The sequence below is a fragment of the Procambarus clarkii genome, chromosome 41, assembly GCF_040958095.1.
Source record: "Procambarus clarkii isolate CNS0578487 chromosome 41, FALCON_Pclarkii_2.0, whole genome shotgun sequence".
Classification (NCBI taxonomy): domain Eukaryota; kingdom Metazoa; phylum Arthropoda; class Malacostraca; order Decapoda; family Cambaridae; genus Procambarus; species Procambarus clarkii.
In genome coordinates, this window is record NC_091190.1 from 19,720,293 (window position 1) to 19,733,710 (window position 13,418).

General features: G+C 48.7%; 1 protein-coding gene across 2 annotated transcripts in view; it reads left to right on the plus strand.

Annotated features, from left to right (window-relative positions):
- The first annotated feature begins 2,704 nt into the window (after positions 1–2,704).
- The window catches only part of LOC123761096 (importin-13-like protein cdm), a 97,981-nt gene continuing 87,267 nt past the window's right edge, over positions 2,705–13,418 (plus strand). For both annotated transcript variants that reach the window (XM_045747037.2, XM_045747038.2), the window contains exon 1: positions 2,705–2,890. In XM_045747037.2, the coding sequence (XP_045602993.1) occupies positions 2,856–2,890 (35 nt within the window). In that variant the 5' untranslated portion in view covers positions 2,705–2,855. The remainder of the gene's footprint in view (positions 2,891–13,418) is intronic.

Below are 13,418 nucleotides of genomic sequence, written 5' to 3' on the forward strand. Positions count from 1 at the left end.
TGGTGCAGGTGAGAGGATGTTTATGTATTCTGTACCAAAATATGAGATGGCCTGATCCCGGATACACAAGTGGATCACGTGATGGAAGAGAACGGGTGGATAAAATATTGACTTTTAAGATGGCCAGCAAAACAGCCATGTGGAAAAAGGATCTTGAAAGACCTGGAGAAAGATAATGAGGAAAGGAATTGTGACGTTGGAGAGTCTTGTGGGTGTCTGGAGTTGACGGATTGCTGGTCAATTCCGTGAAGAGTTTGTAGCCAGAAAGTAGATTGAGGGCGGGAGGGAACTATCAGGGGTGAAAGCGCCTTGTTGTTGTTGTTATAGATTCAGCTACTCGGAACAAGTTCCAAGTAGCACGGGCTATGGTGAGCCCGTAACTTACCTGGCACAGGAGCGGGGCAAGAAGCACGGGCTATGGTTAGCCTCGTGGACAGATGTCTCCCGTCTGGAAAGCGCCAAGCTATCGCGATTAATATAGCACTTGGAAGGGGGTCAGGATAAGGATTAGGGATGGGACGGGGAAGAAATAGTACCCTAACCATTTGGACGGTCGGGGATTGAACGCCGACCTGCATAAAGCGAAACCGTCACTCTACCGTCCACCCCCAAGTGGTTGGGCGACAGTAGAAGCAGTGTCTCCTTCTACTGTAGAAGGAGACACTACTCCTACTGTCTACTGAAGGACAGTAGAAGAAGTTTATGATGTAAGGAGTGGCTGGGGCTATAAATGTAGTTACTTGGACACCAAGACACAGGACACTGGACACCAGGACACAGGACACTGGACACCAGGACACTGGACACTGTCTCATGCCCGGCCAGTGTACACTGAGAAACAAGGTTGGACCAGGTGAGCACAGTTACCTGGTTGATACCTGTTCTGGGAGTTCTTCTACTCCCCAAGCCCAGCCCGAGGCCAGGCTTGACTTGTGAGAGTTTGGTCCACCAGGCTGTTGCTTGGAGCGGCCCGCAGGCCCACATACCCACCACAGCCCGGCTGGTCCGGCACTCCTTGGAGGAGTTGAGAAGGACGGGTGAACTTAGTGCATGATAAGAACTAATGAAACATGTAAACATCTTTGTCGATAAAGCCATTTTCCGAGGAGAAAGTGTATGTGCTGTATGCTGAGTAGTTGAAAGTTTGATGCTGTGCTCAACGAGAAGGAAGCTCAACGTAAATAGGGATAATAATCATGATCAATAAACTTTATCATTCTTGTGTGGACAAAAAAATATGAGTGTAAATTGAAATTGTATTCACGAGTGCTGGAAATTATTATTACTTGTAAATATTTGGATTAATTTTTGTAAATTTTGTAAACGAGGTGATTAAACTGAGAAGAGGAAAGTAGCTAGTACAATGAAAGCCGTGGGTGGAAGAAATTAGATAATTAGAGAGATACTCATATTCCCAAAGACACAAACATTCTTCGGGAATCTGTACACCGGTTGAATTGACAGTTGAGAGGCCGGGACCAAAGAGCCGAAGCTCAACCGCTTCAAGCACCACAACTAGGTGAGATGTAACAAGCCCCTCTTGTTCGGATTGCTGGTGGGAGTCAACATGAAATTTAAATTGAAATAAGTTTATTGAGGTAAAATACACACAATGGGATGAGGTAGCTCAAGCTATTCTCACCCCGTTCAGTACATCGTGTTAATACATACATAGACACACATCACAAACAATAAACATATTACCAAACATTCTAAGAGATAAACATATACATTTCCTATCAACATGAAAAATCAAGGATTTCAGAGCTGGAGAAAGAAATTTGTTGTCATATAGAAAGATGAGCGCATATACAAACTGGTGAACCATATGATTGACAAGACTATGTTAAACAGCTGTGGTCATGCAACCCGTCTTCGACTCAAGTCCATTCCGTCCAGCGATCGACCCCACAGACGCATTCATAAATTTTTACATGCTGTTCATTCAAAACTGGAATTTTCTCAAATATATAAATTAATATTGTAATATATTAGCATATTGTGCATATATATATATATATATATATATATATATATATATATATATAGGCATAGGTTAGGTGTTTAGGTTCTGTTGGCGATTATTTGTATTTGTAGTACGTGGGTGAAGCATTTACAGGGTTATGGTTCAAGCAAAATTCGTCAGTGAAGCACTTGTTCCGGAAGTGTTCGAACGAAATCAGTTGTGAGTCGTGTGTAAACTGTTTTTCATTCATAAACAGTGGGTTTGGCGGGTGCATGGAATCACTTTTGTGTCTTTGTTTGGAGGACGGGCTGGGAGGATGAGTTGTTATTTAGCGGACGGGCTGATCAGTTCAAAGCTATGACTCGAGACGAGCTTCGTTCACACCCAGTCCCTATTGTAACCATTCAACAAATCAATGTAAAAGAACCACCTTAATTAACCTCCTTATGACCTCACTATGTATAAACCCCCAATATATAAAGAAATTAAATTTGTACTTGAGTAAAAAAAATAAACAGTTAATTACCCCCTCTATATAAAAAGGCTCACCCCTTACCCTTCGGTTGCCAGATATTTAAGTCAGAACGGCATAGTGACCACCAGTGTATATTCGACGGGCGAGAGGTGAAGGTTGGCTGTGTTACGGGGCAGACTGTGGTAAAGGGATATACACCAGATTATAGTGCAAGGCACAGAAGGAGCAGCCGAGGAGGAGACAAGTGGTGATATAAAGTGGTGCTCGAGTGCGAACTGCTCTCTCTCACACACACACACGGGGAAGTGGGAGTTACATAAGGGGGAGATTAATCACTATAGTGGGAGTTTACAACGAGGAGATTACTCACTATAGTGCGAGGATTACCTATATATATATCCTTGTTCCTAGAAGATGAACGAGTGGTTTACCCGGCGCTGCTTCAGAAGGTATGGTGTTGATTGTTTCGTTACCTCAGAAGGGATTGTTTTGATTGCTCAGTTACCCCAGAAGGGAGTGTTTTGATTTAGTTACTTCAGAGGGGATTGTTTTGATTGTTTAGCTACCTCAGAAGGGAGTGTTTTGATTTAGCTACCTCAGAAGGGAGTGTTTTGATTTAGCTACCTCAGAAGGGATTGTTTTGATTTAGCTACCTCAGAAGGGATTGTTTTGATTAAATCCCGTCCACGGGTAACTAAACAAAGCTTGAAGGGGCCACTTAAAAAAAAAAAAAAACTATCTTCATCGTTCGACAGTGCTGGCGGCTTGGTGTTACAGCTATTAAACATGTTATGAGTTCCGAGGCACTACGGGGGGTTGTAATGACAATAACGCTGGGTTCTGAAGTGTCTTAAGCTGCCGCCGTGATGGAGGAAAGATGTACAGGTTTCGTAAGTGGACACGTAAATGTTTTTTAATGAGGTTTGGTAAGATTCCCAACCCACTGGATCTCCCCCCTTCCCCCTCCCTCGTCCAGAACTGTGGCTTAGGGGGGGGGGCTGACGTTACTAGGTAGTATTATTGTGCCCATCACGCAGTCTAATTGTTAATTGTTAACTCTGCTGCTGCTACTGTTAACTCTGCTGCTGCTACTGTTAACTCTGCTGCTGCTACTGTTAACTCTGCTGCTACTCTGTTAACTCTGCTGCTACTCTGTTAACTCTGCTGCTACTCTGTTAACTCTGCTGCTACTGTTAACTCTGCTGCTGCTCTGTTAACTCTGCTGCTACTGTTAACTCTGCTGTTACTCTGCTAACTCTGTTAACTGTGCTGCTACTAGCCAGCCAGGGTTCAGTATAGGGTGACCTGGCCCCCTCTCACTTGGCCCTTGTTAGTGGGTCATTCTGTCCGGCTGGGATTGATTACGCTTTAACATGGGGGGAGGAGGATTGAATAGGACGGTATCTATTTAAGAGAGGTGGGGAATTATCAAGGGGAAAGCGCCAAGCTATTACGACTATATAGCACTGGTCAGGGATCAGGATAAAAATCCTGATCCTTATATAGGATTTGGAATGGGGGAAGAGGGGAAGGAATGGTGCCAGAGAGAAATTTTAAGATAAATTTTAAGCTTTAATACGTAAAATATAAATTTCCTTGTGAAAAATTCTTATCTCGATAGACTTCTGTCAGGATCTTGAATCTTGATCTTGAATTGATCTTGAATTGATTGAATTGAATCTTGATCTTGAATTGTTCTGTCGACTGCCGCCAGACACCACTTCCAGGTTGTCTCCGGTCTCGCTTCAGGCAGGTCGGCGTTCAATCCCCGACCGTCCACAAGTGATTGGGCATCATTCCTTCCCTCCTCCGTCCCATCCCATATCCATATCCCTTCCCAGTGCTATGTAGGTTTGACGCTTTCTCCTGATATATCACGGGAGACATCTCCCGGCACGCAGGGTGCAGTCGCACTTCCACAGATCTCCAGTATCAGCTGTTGATACTGGTAATGGCTCAAAAGGGCCTCCACTTACGGGCTATTCATGCCCATGCCACCTTTTGGGTGGCTTAATCTTCATCATTCAATCATCCTGATATATTCCCTCTCTTCCAGCTTCTCTTGCTTCATGTGAACGTGTCTCTTGTGCCAGTGACCAAGCCAGTGACCAAGCCAGTGACCAAGCCAGTGACCAAGCCAGTGACCAAGCCAGTGACCTTTGACCCCCCCCTCCCCAAGTTGTCTAGGAAATTGTTAGCGGCCTCTGCCCTCGTGTACATGGTTACCCGCACCAGGGTAATGAGCCTGTCTGCAGGCGAGGAGTCACAATAACGTGGCTGAAGTATGTTGACCAGACCACACACTAGAAATTGAAGGGACGACGACGTTTCGGTCCGTCCTGGACCATTCTCAAGTCGACTTGAGAATGGTCCAGGACGGACCGAAACGTCGTCGTCCCTTCAATTTCTAGTGTGTGGTCTGGTCAACAATGAGCCTGTCCATTGTTACCATGACCAGGGGGGGGGGGAGGAGCCCAGAGCCATGCTCCTGGTAGTGCACATACATACAGACCAACATATACACACACGCATACATATACACATGTATACCTTGTGTATACCTTGAGGTGCTTCCGGGGCTTAGCGTCCCCGCGGCCAGGTCGTCGACCAGGCCTCCCTGGTCGTATGTGTACATATACAATTCCATCCGTCCATTTGCATATGTATGCACATGGATACTCGCTTTCAATAAGGCCGAAAACACCTTTAAACGAATTTAAGATAACGGGCATCTCAAGCAAGCTCAAGGAGCACAGTTGTGTAGTCATTCTTGTGTTCGAATACTTTTGAGTTCAGTATAAATATTTATCTTTTTGCGAAGTGGGCGTGGCCAGTCGTGGGCGGGGCATCCACCACCACCACTGGCTTACCTAACAGTACAGGGGGCGTGGCCGAGGAGAAAGGTGGGTGGGGGGGGAGGGCTAGTTCTTGATGGCCCGCCTACCAGCCTTGTTGTTTGGGTGTGGTTGTCGGGATGAGGTTTAAGGTATGGCAATTGTGGGCGTGGCAATTGTGGGCGTGGCCGACGGGGGCGGGAGGGAGGGGGGTGTTCCTAGGTCATGCAACAGGGCGTGGCCAGGTTTCTACAGGTATTGCTAGGGCGGTCGTTGACAGTGCAACATACACGTACACACACACACACGTACACACACGTACACACACGTACACATACACGTACACACACGTACACATACACGTACACACACCATCTGCTTGACGAGACACTAGCCAAACCGGCTTCGCTAGCTTTCTTCTCAGATTTATATATATTTACGATGTATTTTTCCTTCATATTTCATAGTTCTGTTAAGGATGTGTTCAAATCTTTTTATCCTACGGCATTTACAAGGCTGTATGCTAGACCTTTTCTCTCTTCTTCCCTACTCTCTGTTCCTACAGGTGTGTGTGGGGGGGGGGGGGGGGGGAGCTACATGTTCCAAGACTGAAATGCAGTGTACTCTCTCCGAGATTAAATGTTTGATGTTTTCAATGTTCGTCTCTGTGACAACCATGTTTAGGGTTGCTAGTTGGTGTCATCCATTTTTACATATGTGTGGATGTTTCTGTCTACAGCTTCTGTCAGCTTTGTTCTGCATGGTTTTTGTTTTCTCTAGTTACATTACGTAATCAGTTTGACCATTACTGAAGTCTCCCATTACTAGCAGCTTTTCACTTTGTGGGATATGGCTGGCCAGTCCACGCAGAAGGTTACATCACACGGAACAGCACCGGATTACTCGATCCTTGGCATCAGCGGCTTAACTTCCTTGACACCATTCAATTATAATGTCACTCGGTGTATACGTATCTAAACGCCCAAATTTACTCGGCCGTCACACACAACACTAAGAGAAGATTGAGAGCGAACTAGACAATTCCACCCATCGCATCTAGTCTAAACTGTTGGTCCACTTAAGGGGGAAGGAGGGGGGGGGGGGGCAGTTGAGAGGCAATTCGTGTATACAGAACGACCTGCCTCTCAACCTTCGATATATATATATATATATATATATACACCTACATGTTCGTTGTTCATACACACTAAAACTTAATTCCGTCGTCACGCATGAAGACTGCCAAGATGTAATGTCTTCAAGATCCGTCGAGAAATGAGGGCCCGTAGCTATGTGGCATATAGCACTTGGAAAGGATATGAGGTTAAGGATTTGGGATGGGAAGGAATGTTGTCCAATCACTCGGAGGCTCAGGGATTGAACACAGACCTGCATGAAGCGAGACCGTAGCTCTACCGTCCAGCCCAAGTGGTTGGGCTCGTGTCTGGCAGTGTCGCCTTGATCCCCTCGTGTACTTGTATATTTACTGTCCTGTTCTTAAGCGTCTTAAAGAATATAGTTAAGTCGTGTGGGCCAAGAGAGAAAGAAACAGTTGTGGATGCATAATGGTCACAGGGAAAAAGAAAAAAAAATGTTTTATTTAGAACATTGCTGCAAGGATAATATCAAAGCGTCCAATTTGCGAAATATTGTAGTGAATATAAAGAAATTAAGATGCAGTAAGATGTTTTTTAAACTACAGTAGATCCAAAGAAAAATCCTGTAATTATCTAAAGTGCTTGGACAGTTAACTTTTTTTTTTTTTTTTAGTTTAAAGATCTACAGTCTCTGAATTGTTTATTTGACGCCCCCCCCCCCAAAAAAAAAAAAACATCGACGCCTAGTCGAAGAAGTTTGTCATTCTCAATGACTAAGGCCTTCACATCAGCATGAAAGACCATAGATTCCCGCAACTGTACTAAGCACCCAAACGGGCCATTCTGCTCGAAGGTATTGTAGTCCGTTGTATCAAAATTGATTAAACTTTTGATTTTCTTCGGGGGTGGGGGGGGGGTAAAAAAAAGGGGGGGGGGACTAATGCACTGCTTGGATATAAGTCAAGAAAGTTAATAGACCAGTCATTCTCTGCACCAGTAGAGTGTGACCAGTGAACTGCAGTCGCTTCACGGTATTTAAATTTTTCGTATTAACTCGTATTTCCCGACATTAGTGTACTGACTGGCCGATGAAACGTCAGCCAACCGCATCCGTCCGCGGAAATAACCTGCAGTTTGGCAATAAAATCAGTCATGCCTACATGAGGGCTGAAGCACCATCACTCAGGAGTCGTAAGACGCCACAATCCTATGCTTCGGTTCATCCCAACTGGTATATTTCTTATATTTAAGATCATTTTAAGGAAGCCAGAAGGCGTTGTGATAGGCGTTGGTTGTGTTGGTTGAGGGTTGTGTATGTGCATCCTGGTGTTGTGGGTCTGTGTGATGTCACTACGAGAGTTATTGCCTTGCTGAATTGAAGGTATTCCAAGGGTTCTGAGGTCAATAAAGCTGCATAAGTTTACCAGTAGCCTTCAGGGCCATCATCGTTGGTGTTCTGAGAGCCTCGACTGTTCCCTTAACAAGAGGGTAGTGTCGGCCAGGGCCATCTGTTACATGCAGGGGCCCTCAGGGACCCTGCTTGGGGCCTCGGGGAACCTGCTTGAGGGCCCCATTTTTGTTCTCACGGCTATCACCAGTCCCCCATGAACCACCTCCTCGTAAAACTGTATATGAAAGCATTTTATCATAATTCATAACTTCGAAATTAGTCAACATCCAAATTGACTCGAGTGTGTCTGGGATAGATAGATGCTGTCTAAAACTTGTTCTCTATTTAGAGTTAAAATATTACTGGCTCCGCCTCCGCCTTGACTGGCGACGTAAGTGTCTTCAAGGAGTGGATCTGAATACTTGAGAGCAGCGGGTGTGAGAGATGGCGGGGAGGGCGCCCATTATCTTGGCCTCACATGGAAAGGTCGAGACCTCGGCATATATTACAAGCAGCACTGAGCACCGTTCTCTCATACACGGATAAAACTATGCTTCAGAGCAATAAAAGTGCTCGGGGGGCCCAGGAATTTGTCCGGTACCACCTGCCCCGACTGGTGGCACGCCTCGTCGCCCTGGCACGCCCCTAATCGTCGCCCTGGCACGCCCCTAATCGTCGCCCTGGCACGCCCCTAATCGTCGCCCTGGCACGCCCCTAATCGTCGCCCTGGCACGCCCCTAATCGTCGCCCTGGCACGCCCCTAATCGTCGCCCTGGCACAGCGAGAGAGAGAATTCCGTCCATCAAAGCGACTGTCATTGTCACGGGAGCCTCCTGGCCAGCGTCACCCTGGCCAGGCCAGGATGCTTGGAGCAGCCTTTACGGGCTCACCATAGCCCGTGCTACATGGACACTCCGTCCTGAATAGCTAAATCTTTAACAACAACATAGGAGCAGCCGTCAACTTGCCGTGAGGTCGCAGCCACAAGACCCCCCCCCCTCCATGCCTCCACCTGTCTTAAACCTGTGACAGTCCGGTTATAATAGACTACTGCACTAAACCATTAAAATATCTCCCCCTTTTCAGTGTGTTCCCTGATGTGTATTCTCGGGTATACTTAGATGCGTGTCCCCGTGGCGCAGTGGTAAGATATTCGTCTGGCGTTTCGCAAGCACTTTGGCTTGGGTTCGAATCCTGGCCGGGGAGGCTTGACCGGGAGCAAATCCTTAACTGTAGCCTCTGTTCACCCAGCAGTGAATGGGTACCTAGTTGTTAAACGATTCGGTGGGGGTCGTATTCCGGGGAATATTAGGATTAAGCACCTGCCCGAAACGCTACGCGTGCTAGTGGCTATACAAGAATGTTGTTGTTGTTGTTGTAGATTCAGCTACTCGGAACAAGTTCCAAGTAGCACGGGCTATGGTGAGCCCATAACTTACCTGGCACAGGAGCGGGGCAAGAAGCACGGGCTATGGTGAGCCCTGTACAAGAATGTAAAGAGTAATGTATATATAAATAAACTAGAGCTTTTGATCGTAATAGTGTTGTCTTCAGGCTTTTGGTTCAACCCTCTTGTTTTTTGTTTTTTTTGGGTGGTGGGTTAGAGGGCCGTCCGCAGGTGACAGGGACGTGGTCACAGGTGCATGTGTGTCGCGACTTACACCTGCTGTCCTGCAATGGTCAAATGGATAACGCACTCGACTTGAGAATGGTCCAGGACGGAGCGAAACGTCGTCGTCCCTTCACCTTCTAGTGTGTGGTCTGGTCAACGTACTGGACACGTTAGCGTGTTTAGAGCATCAGGCTATCTGAGGTTCGAATAATCACGAGGTTGAGTTCACGCCCGCTGTGAATGTCACCTTCCTGAGTCAAGGAAAATGTCCACTTTCTTTCGGCCTTTTCCCCCGGCTTTCCCTTGAGACCAAGATATGATCGGCCGTCACCTTCAGTCTACGGCATCCTCCAGGGGTTATCTTGAGATGATTTCGGGGCTTAGTGTCCCCGCGGCCCGGTTCTCGACAAGGCCTACACCCCCAGAAAGCAGCTGTCTAACTCCCAGGTACCGATTTACTGCTAGGTAACAGGAGCATCAAGGTAAAAGAAACATTTTGCCCATTTGTCTACGCCTCCATCGGGGATCGAACCCGGAACCTCAGGACTACGAATCCGAAGCGCTGTCCACCCAGCTGTCAGGCGCCCATGGGCGACCCATGATCCTGCCGACCTGCGTCCTCTCGCTCCTGCAGTGGATATAAATTGGACAAATTTAAATATTTAGGAAAACCTGGGTTATTACTGGTTTGGAAATATAGGTTTGGTGATTAATGGAACAAAGAACCGAGGAACATGATATCGGATTGGTGGATTGTTTCAAGCGTAGGTTAGATATGCATGTGGTTGAGTTTGGATGGATATAAATAGCTCACAATATATTTCACATTTCTAAAATTTGTTCATTCACCTCTACCCTCTCTTGCCCAACTACTGAAGCTGAACGATAGAGCAACATGCAGGTCGGCGCTCAATCTCCGGCCGTCCAAATGGTTGGGAACCATTCCTCCCCCCCCCCACCACCACCCTCCACCTACTGTCCCACTAGGTGTAGTGTGCCAGCGGTCCGCCGCCGCCTGGGGTAATCCTCATCTCGTAAGATCAGGCATGCAGTCACCGCCCCTGCCACTGCTCCAGCTGCTGCTGCTGCCTGCACCTCCACTGCCGCTGCCTGCACCACTGCTCCAGCTGCCGCTGCCTGCACCACTCCTCCAGCTGCTGCTGCCTGCACCACTCCTCCAGCTGCTGCTGCCTGCACCACTCCTCCAGCTGCTGCTGCCTGCACCACTCCTCCAGCTGCTGCTGCCTGCACCACTCCTCCAGCTGCTGCTGCCTGCACCACTCCTCCAGCTGCTGCTGCCTGCACCACTCCTCCAGCTGCTGCTGCCTGCACCACTCCTCCAGCTGCTGCTGCCTGCACCACTCCTCCAGCTGCTGCTGCCTGCACCACTGCTCCTGCTGCTGCCTGCACCACTCCTCCAGCTGCTGCTGCCTGCACCACTCCTCCAGCTGCTGCTGCCTGCACCACTCCTCCAGCTGCTGCTGCCTGCACCACTCCTCCAGCTGCTGCTGCCTGCACCACTCCTCCAGCTGCTGCTGCCTGCACCACTCCTCCAGCTGCTGCTGCCTGCACCACTGCTCCAGCTGCTGCTGCCTGCACCACTGCTCCAGCTGCTGCTGCCTGCACCACTGCTCCTGCTGCTGCCTGCACCACTGCTCCTGCTGCTGCCTGCACCACTGCTCCTGCTGCTGCCTGCACCACTGCTCCAGCTGCTGCTGCCTGCACCACTGCTCAGGATGGGAGGCAGCCACGCCACTAAGCACGGAGGCTTGATGAACAAATAATCAGCACAGAAGAACAGAGTGGAGAACGGTGGCCGAGGGAACAGGATTCATAACAATCACGGGAGATATAACACGGGCAGAAAATGTAAAAGACAGTCTAGTGGCATTACATTCTGATGAATGAAATTTTGAGAAGGCGAACGAAATGGCACGAAATAAAAGGATGCTCCAGGAAGTGGTTACTAGAGTTTAACTCGAGAAGTGTAAAATAGTGATGCATGGGTGCAGGGAACAGGAGGCCTTACACTGTGTGTTACATGGGGAGAAAAGAGAGAGAACTATCTGGAATCCTTCAGATGAAAACATTTGGCATTTTATATTACATAGATTTGCCACCGGAAGCCATCATAAGAATACCACCTGACTCACGTGTAATGTTGGTCAACATTACGACCGTCTTCACGAATGTGAAGAGAGAGTCGTCGAGGACCCCTGTGTGTGTACCACGTGCGTCAGACCAGTTCTGGAGTACACAGCACGAACGCTTGCTTTTGATCTCGTTAAATAATAAGCAATTCTTAAGCGGTTCCCACAGTTTGGACTGCAAAGACTTAATACAAGCTTCGTCTCACAGCTAGCGAAAAGTAAGCTTTTACTGTACCAAGTCTTGCAAGTTAGCGTTTTTATCTAGACTCTCCTTAAAAACTCCAGGTCCTTGAGATTTTCTATATATAGTATTTTGAAATTTATAAAACACAAGTTTCGACAGCAACAAAATACTGTAATTAACAGAAAGCGCTGAACCTGGAAGAGTACGGAGGATAGAATAAGAGCTGGGAGATGAGGACAGAGAACGATGCCGATTATAGACCATCGGGAATCGAACGCGGACCCTGCAAGAAGCTCATCACCCGTCGAGAACAGAATAGACAAAAGAATCTGACAAATAAGGCGGGTGAATTGTGAGCCGCAAGCTTGTACACAAAGAATTCGCAGGCATTGAGGCTGTTGATCTGTGAGGTGATTGGCCAGTCAGGCTCGACCAATCCTTTGTCACCAAGACGGAGGTGGTCGCCCCCATCCCCCCCACAACGTGACCCAGGTCCCCCGAGCCAGATCGCCAGTCCTCAATACTCCACCTCTAATGATAGGTGTCTGTTCTCCCCTGTCCTTGTCTCTTTTGAATTAACAATATGGCTTAAGGAGTTTATGACCTGATGATTGTGATTGCAATATCCCGATGGTTTAGCCTGCGGATGGCAGCTGCACTCTCCCAGAAGCTGGTGAAGGCGGCTGCACTCTCCCAGTAGCTGGTGTAGGCGGCTGCCACTCTCCCAAAAGCTGGCGAAGACGGCTGCCACTCTCCCGAAGGCAGCTGCACTCTCCCAGAAGCTGGTGAAGGCAGCTGCACTCTCCCAGAAGCTGGTGAAGGCAGCTGCACTCTCCCAGAAGCTGGTGAAGGCAGCTGCACTCTCCCAGAAGCTGGTGAAGGCAGCTGCACTCTCCCAGAAGCTGGTGAAGGCAGCTGCACTCTCCCAGAAGCTGGTGAAGGCAGCTGCACTCTCCCAGAAGCTGGTGAAGGCAGCTGCACTCTCCCAGAAGCTGGTGAAGGCAGCTGCACTCTCCCAGAAGCTGGTGAAGGCAGCTGCACTCTCCCAGAAGCTGGTGAAGGCAGCTGCACTCTCCCAGAAGCTGGTGAAGGCAGCTGCACTCTCCCAGAAGCTGGTGAAGGCAGCTGCACTCTCCCAGAAGCTGGTGAAGGCAGCTGCACTCTCCCAGAAGCTGGTGAAGGCAGCTGCACTCTCCCAGAAGCTGGTGAAGGCAGCTGCACTCTCCCAGAAGCTGGTGAAGGCAGCTGCACTCTCCCAGAAGCTGGTGAAGGCAGCTGCACTCTCCCAGAAGCTGGTGAAGGCAGCTGCACTCTCCCAGAAGCTGGTGAAGGCAGCTGCCACTCTCCCAGAAGCTGGTGAAGGCAGCTGCCACTCTCCCAGTAGCTGGTGAAGGCAGCTGCCACTCTCCCAGTAGCTGGTGAAGGCAGCTGCACTCTCCCAGAAGCTGGTGAAGGCAGCTGCACTCTCCCAGAAGCTGGTGAAGGCAGCTGCACTCTCCCAGAAGCTGGTGAAGGCAGCTGCACTCTCCCAGAAGCTGGTGAAGGCAGCTGCACTCTCCCAGAAGCTGGTGAAGGCAGCTGCACTCTCCCAGAAGCTGGTGAAGGCAGCTGCACTCTCCCAGAAGCTGGTGAAGGCAGCTGCACTCTCCCAGAAGCTGGTGAAGGCAGCTGCACTCTCCCAGAAGCTGGTGAAGGCAGCTGCACTCTCCC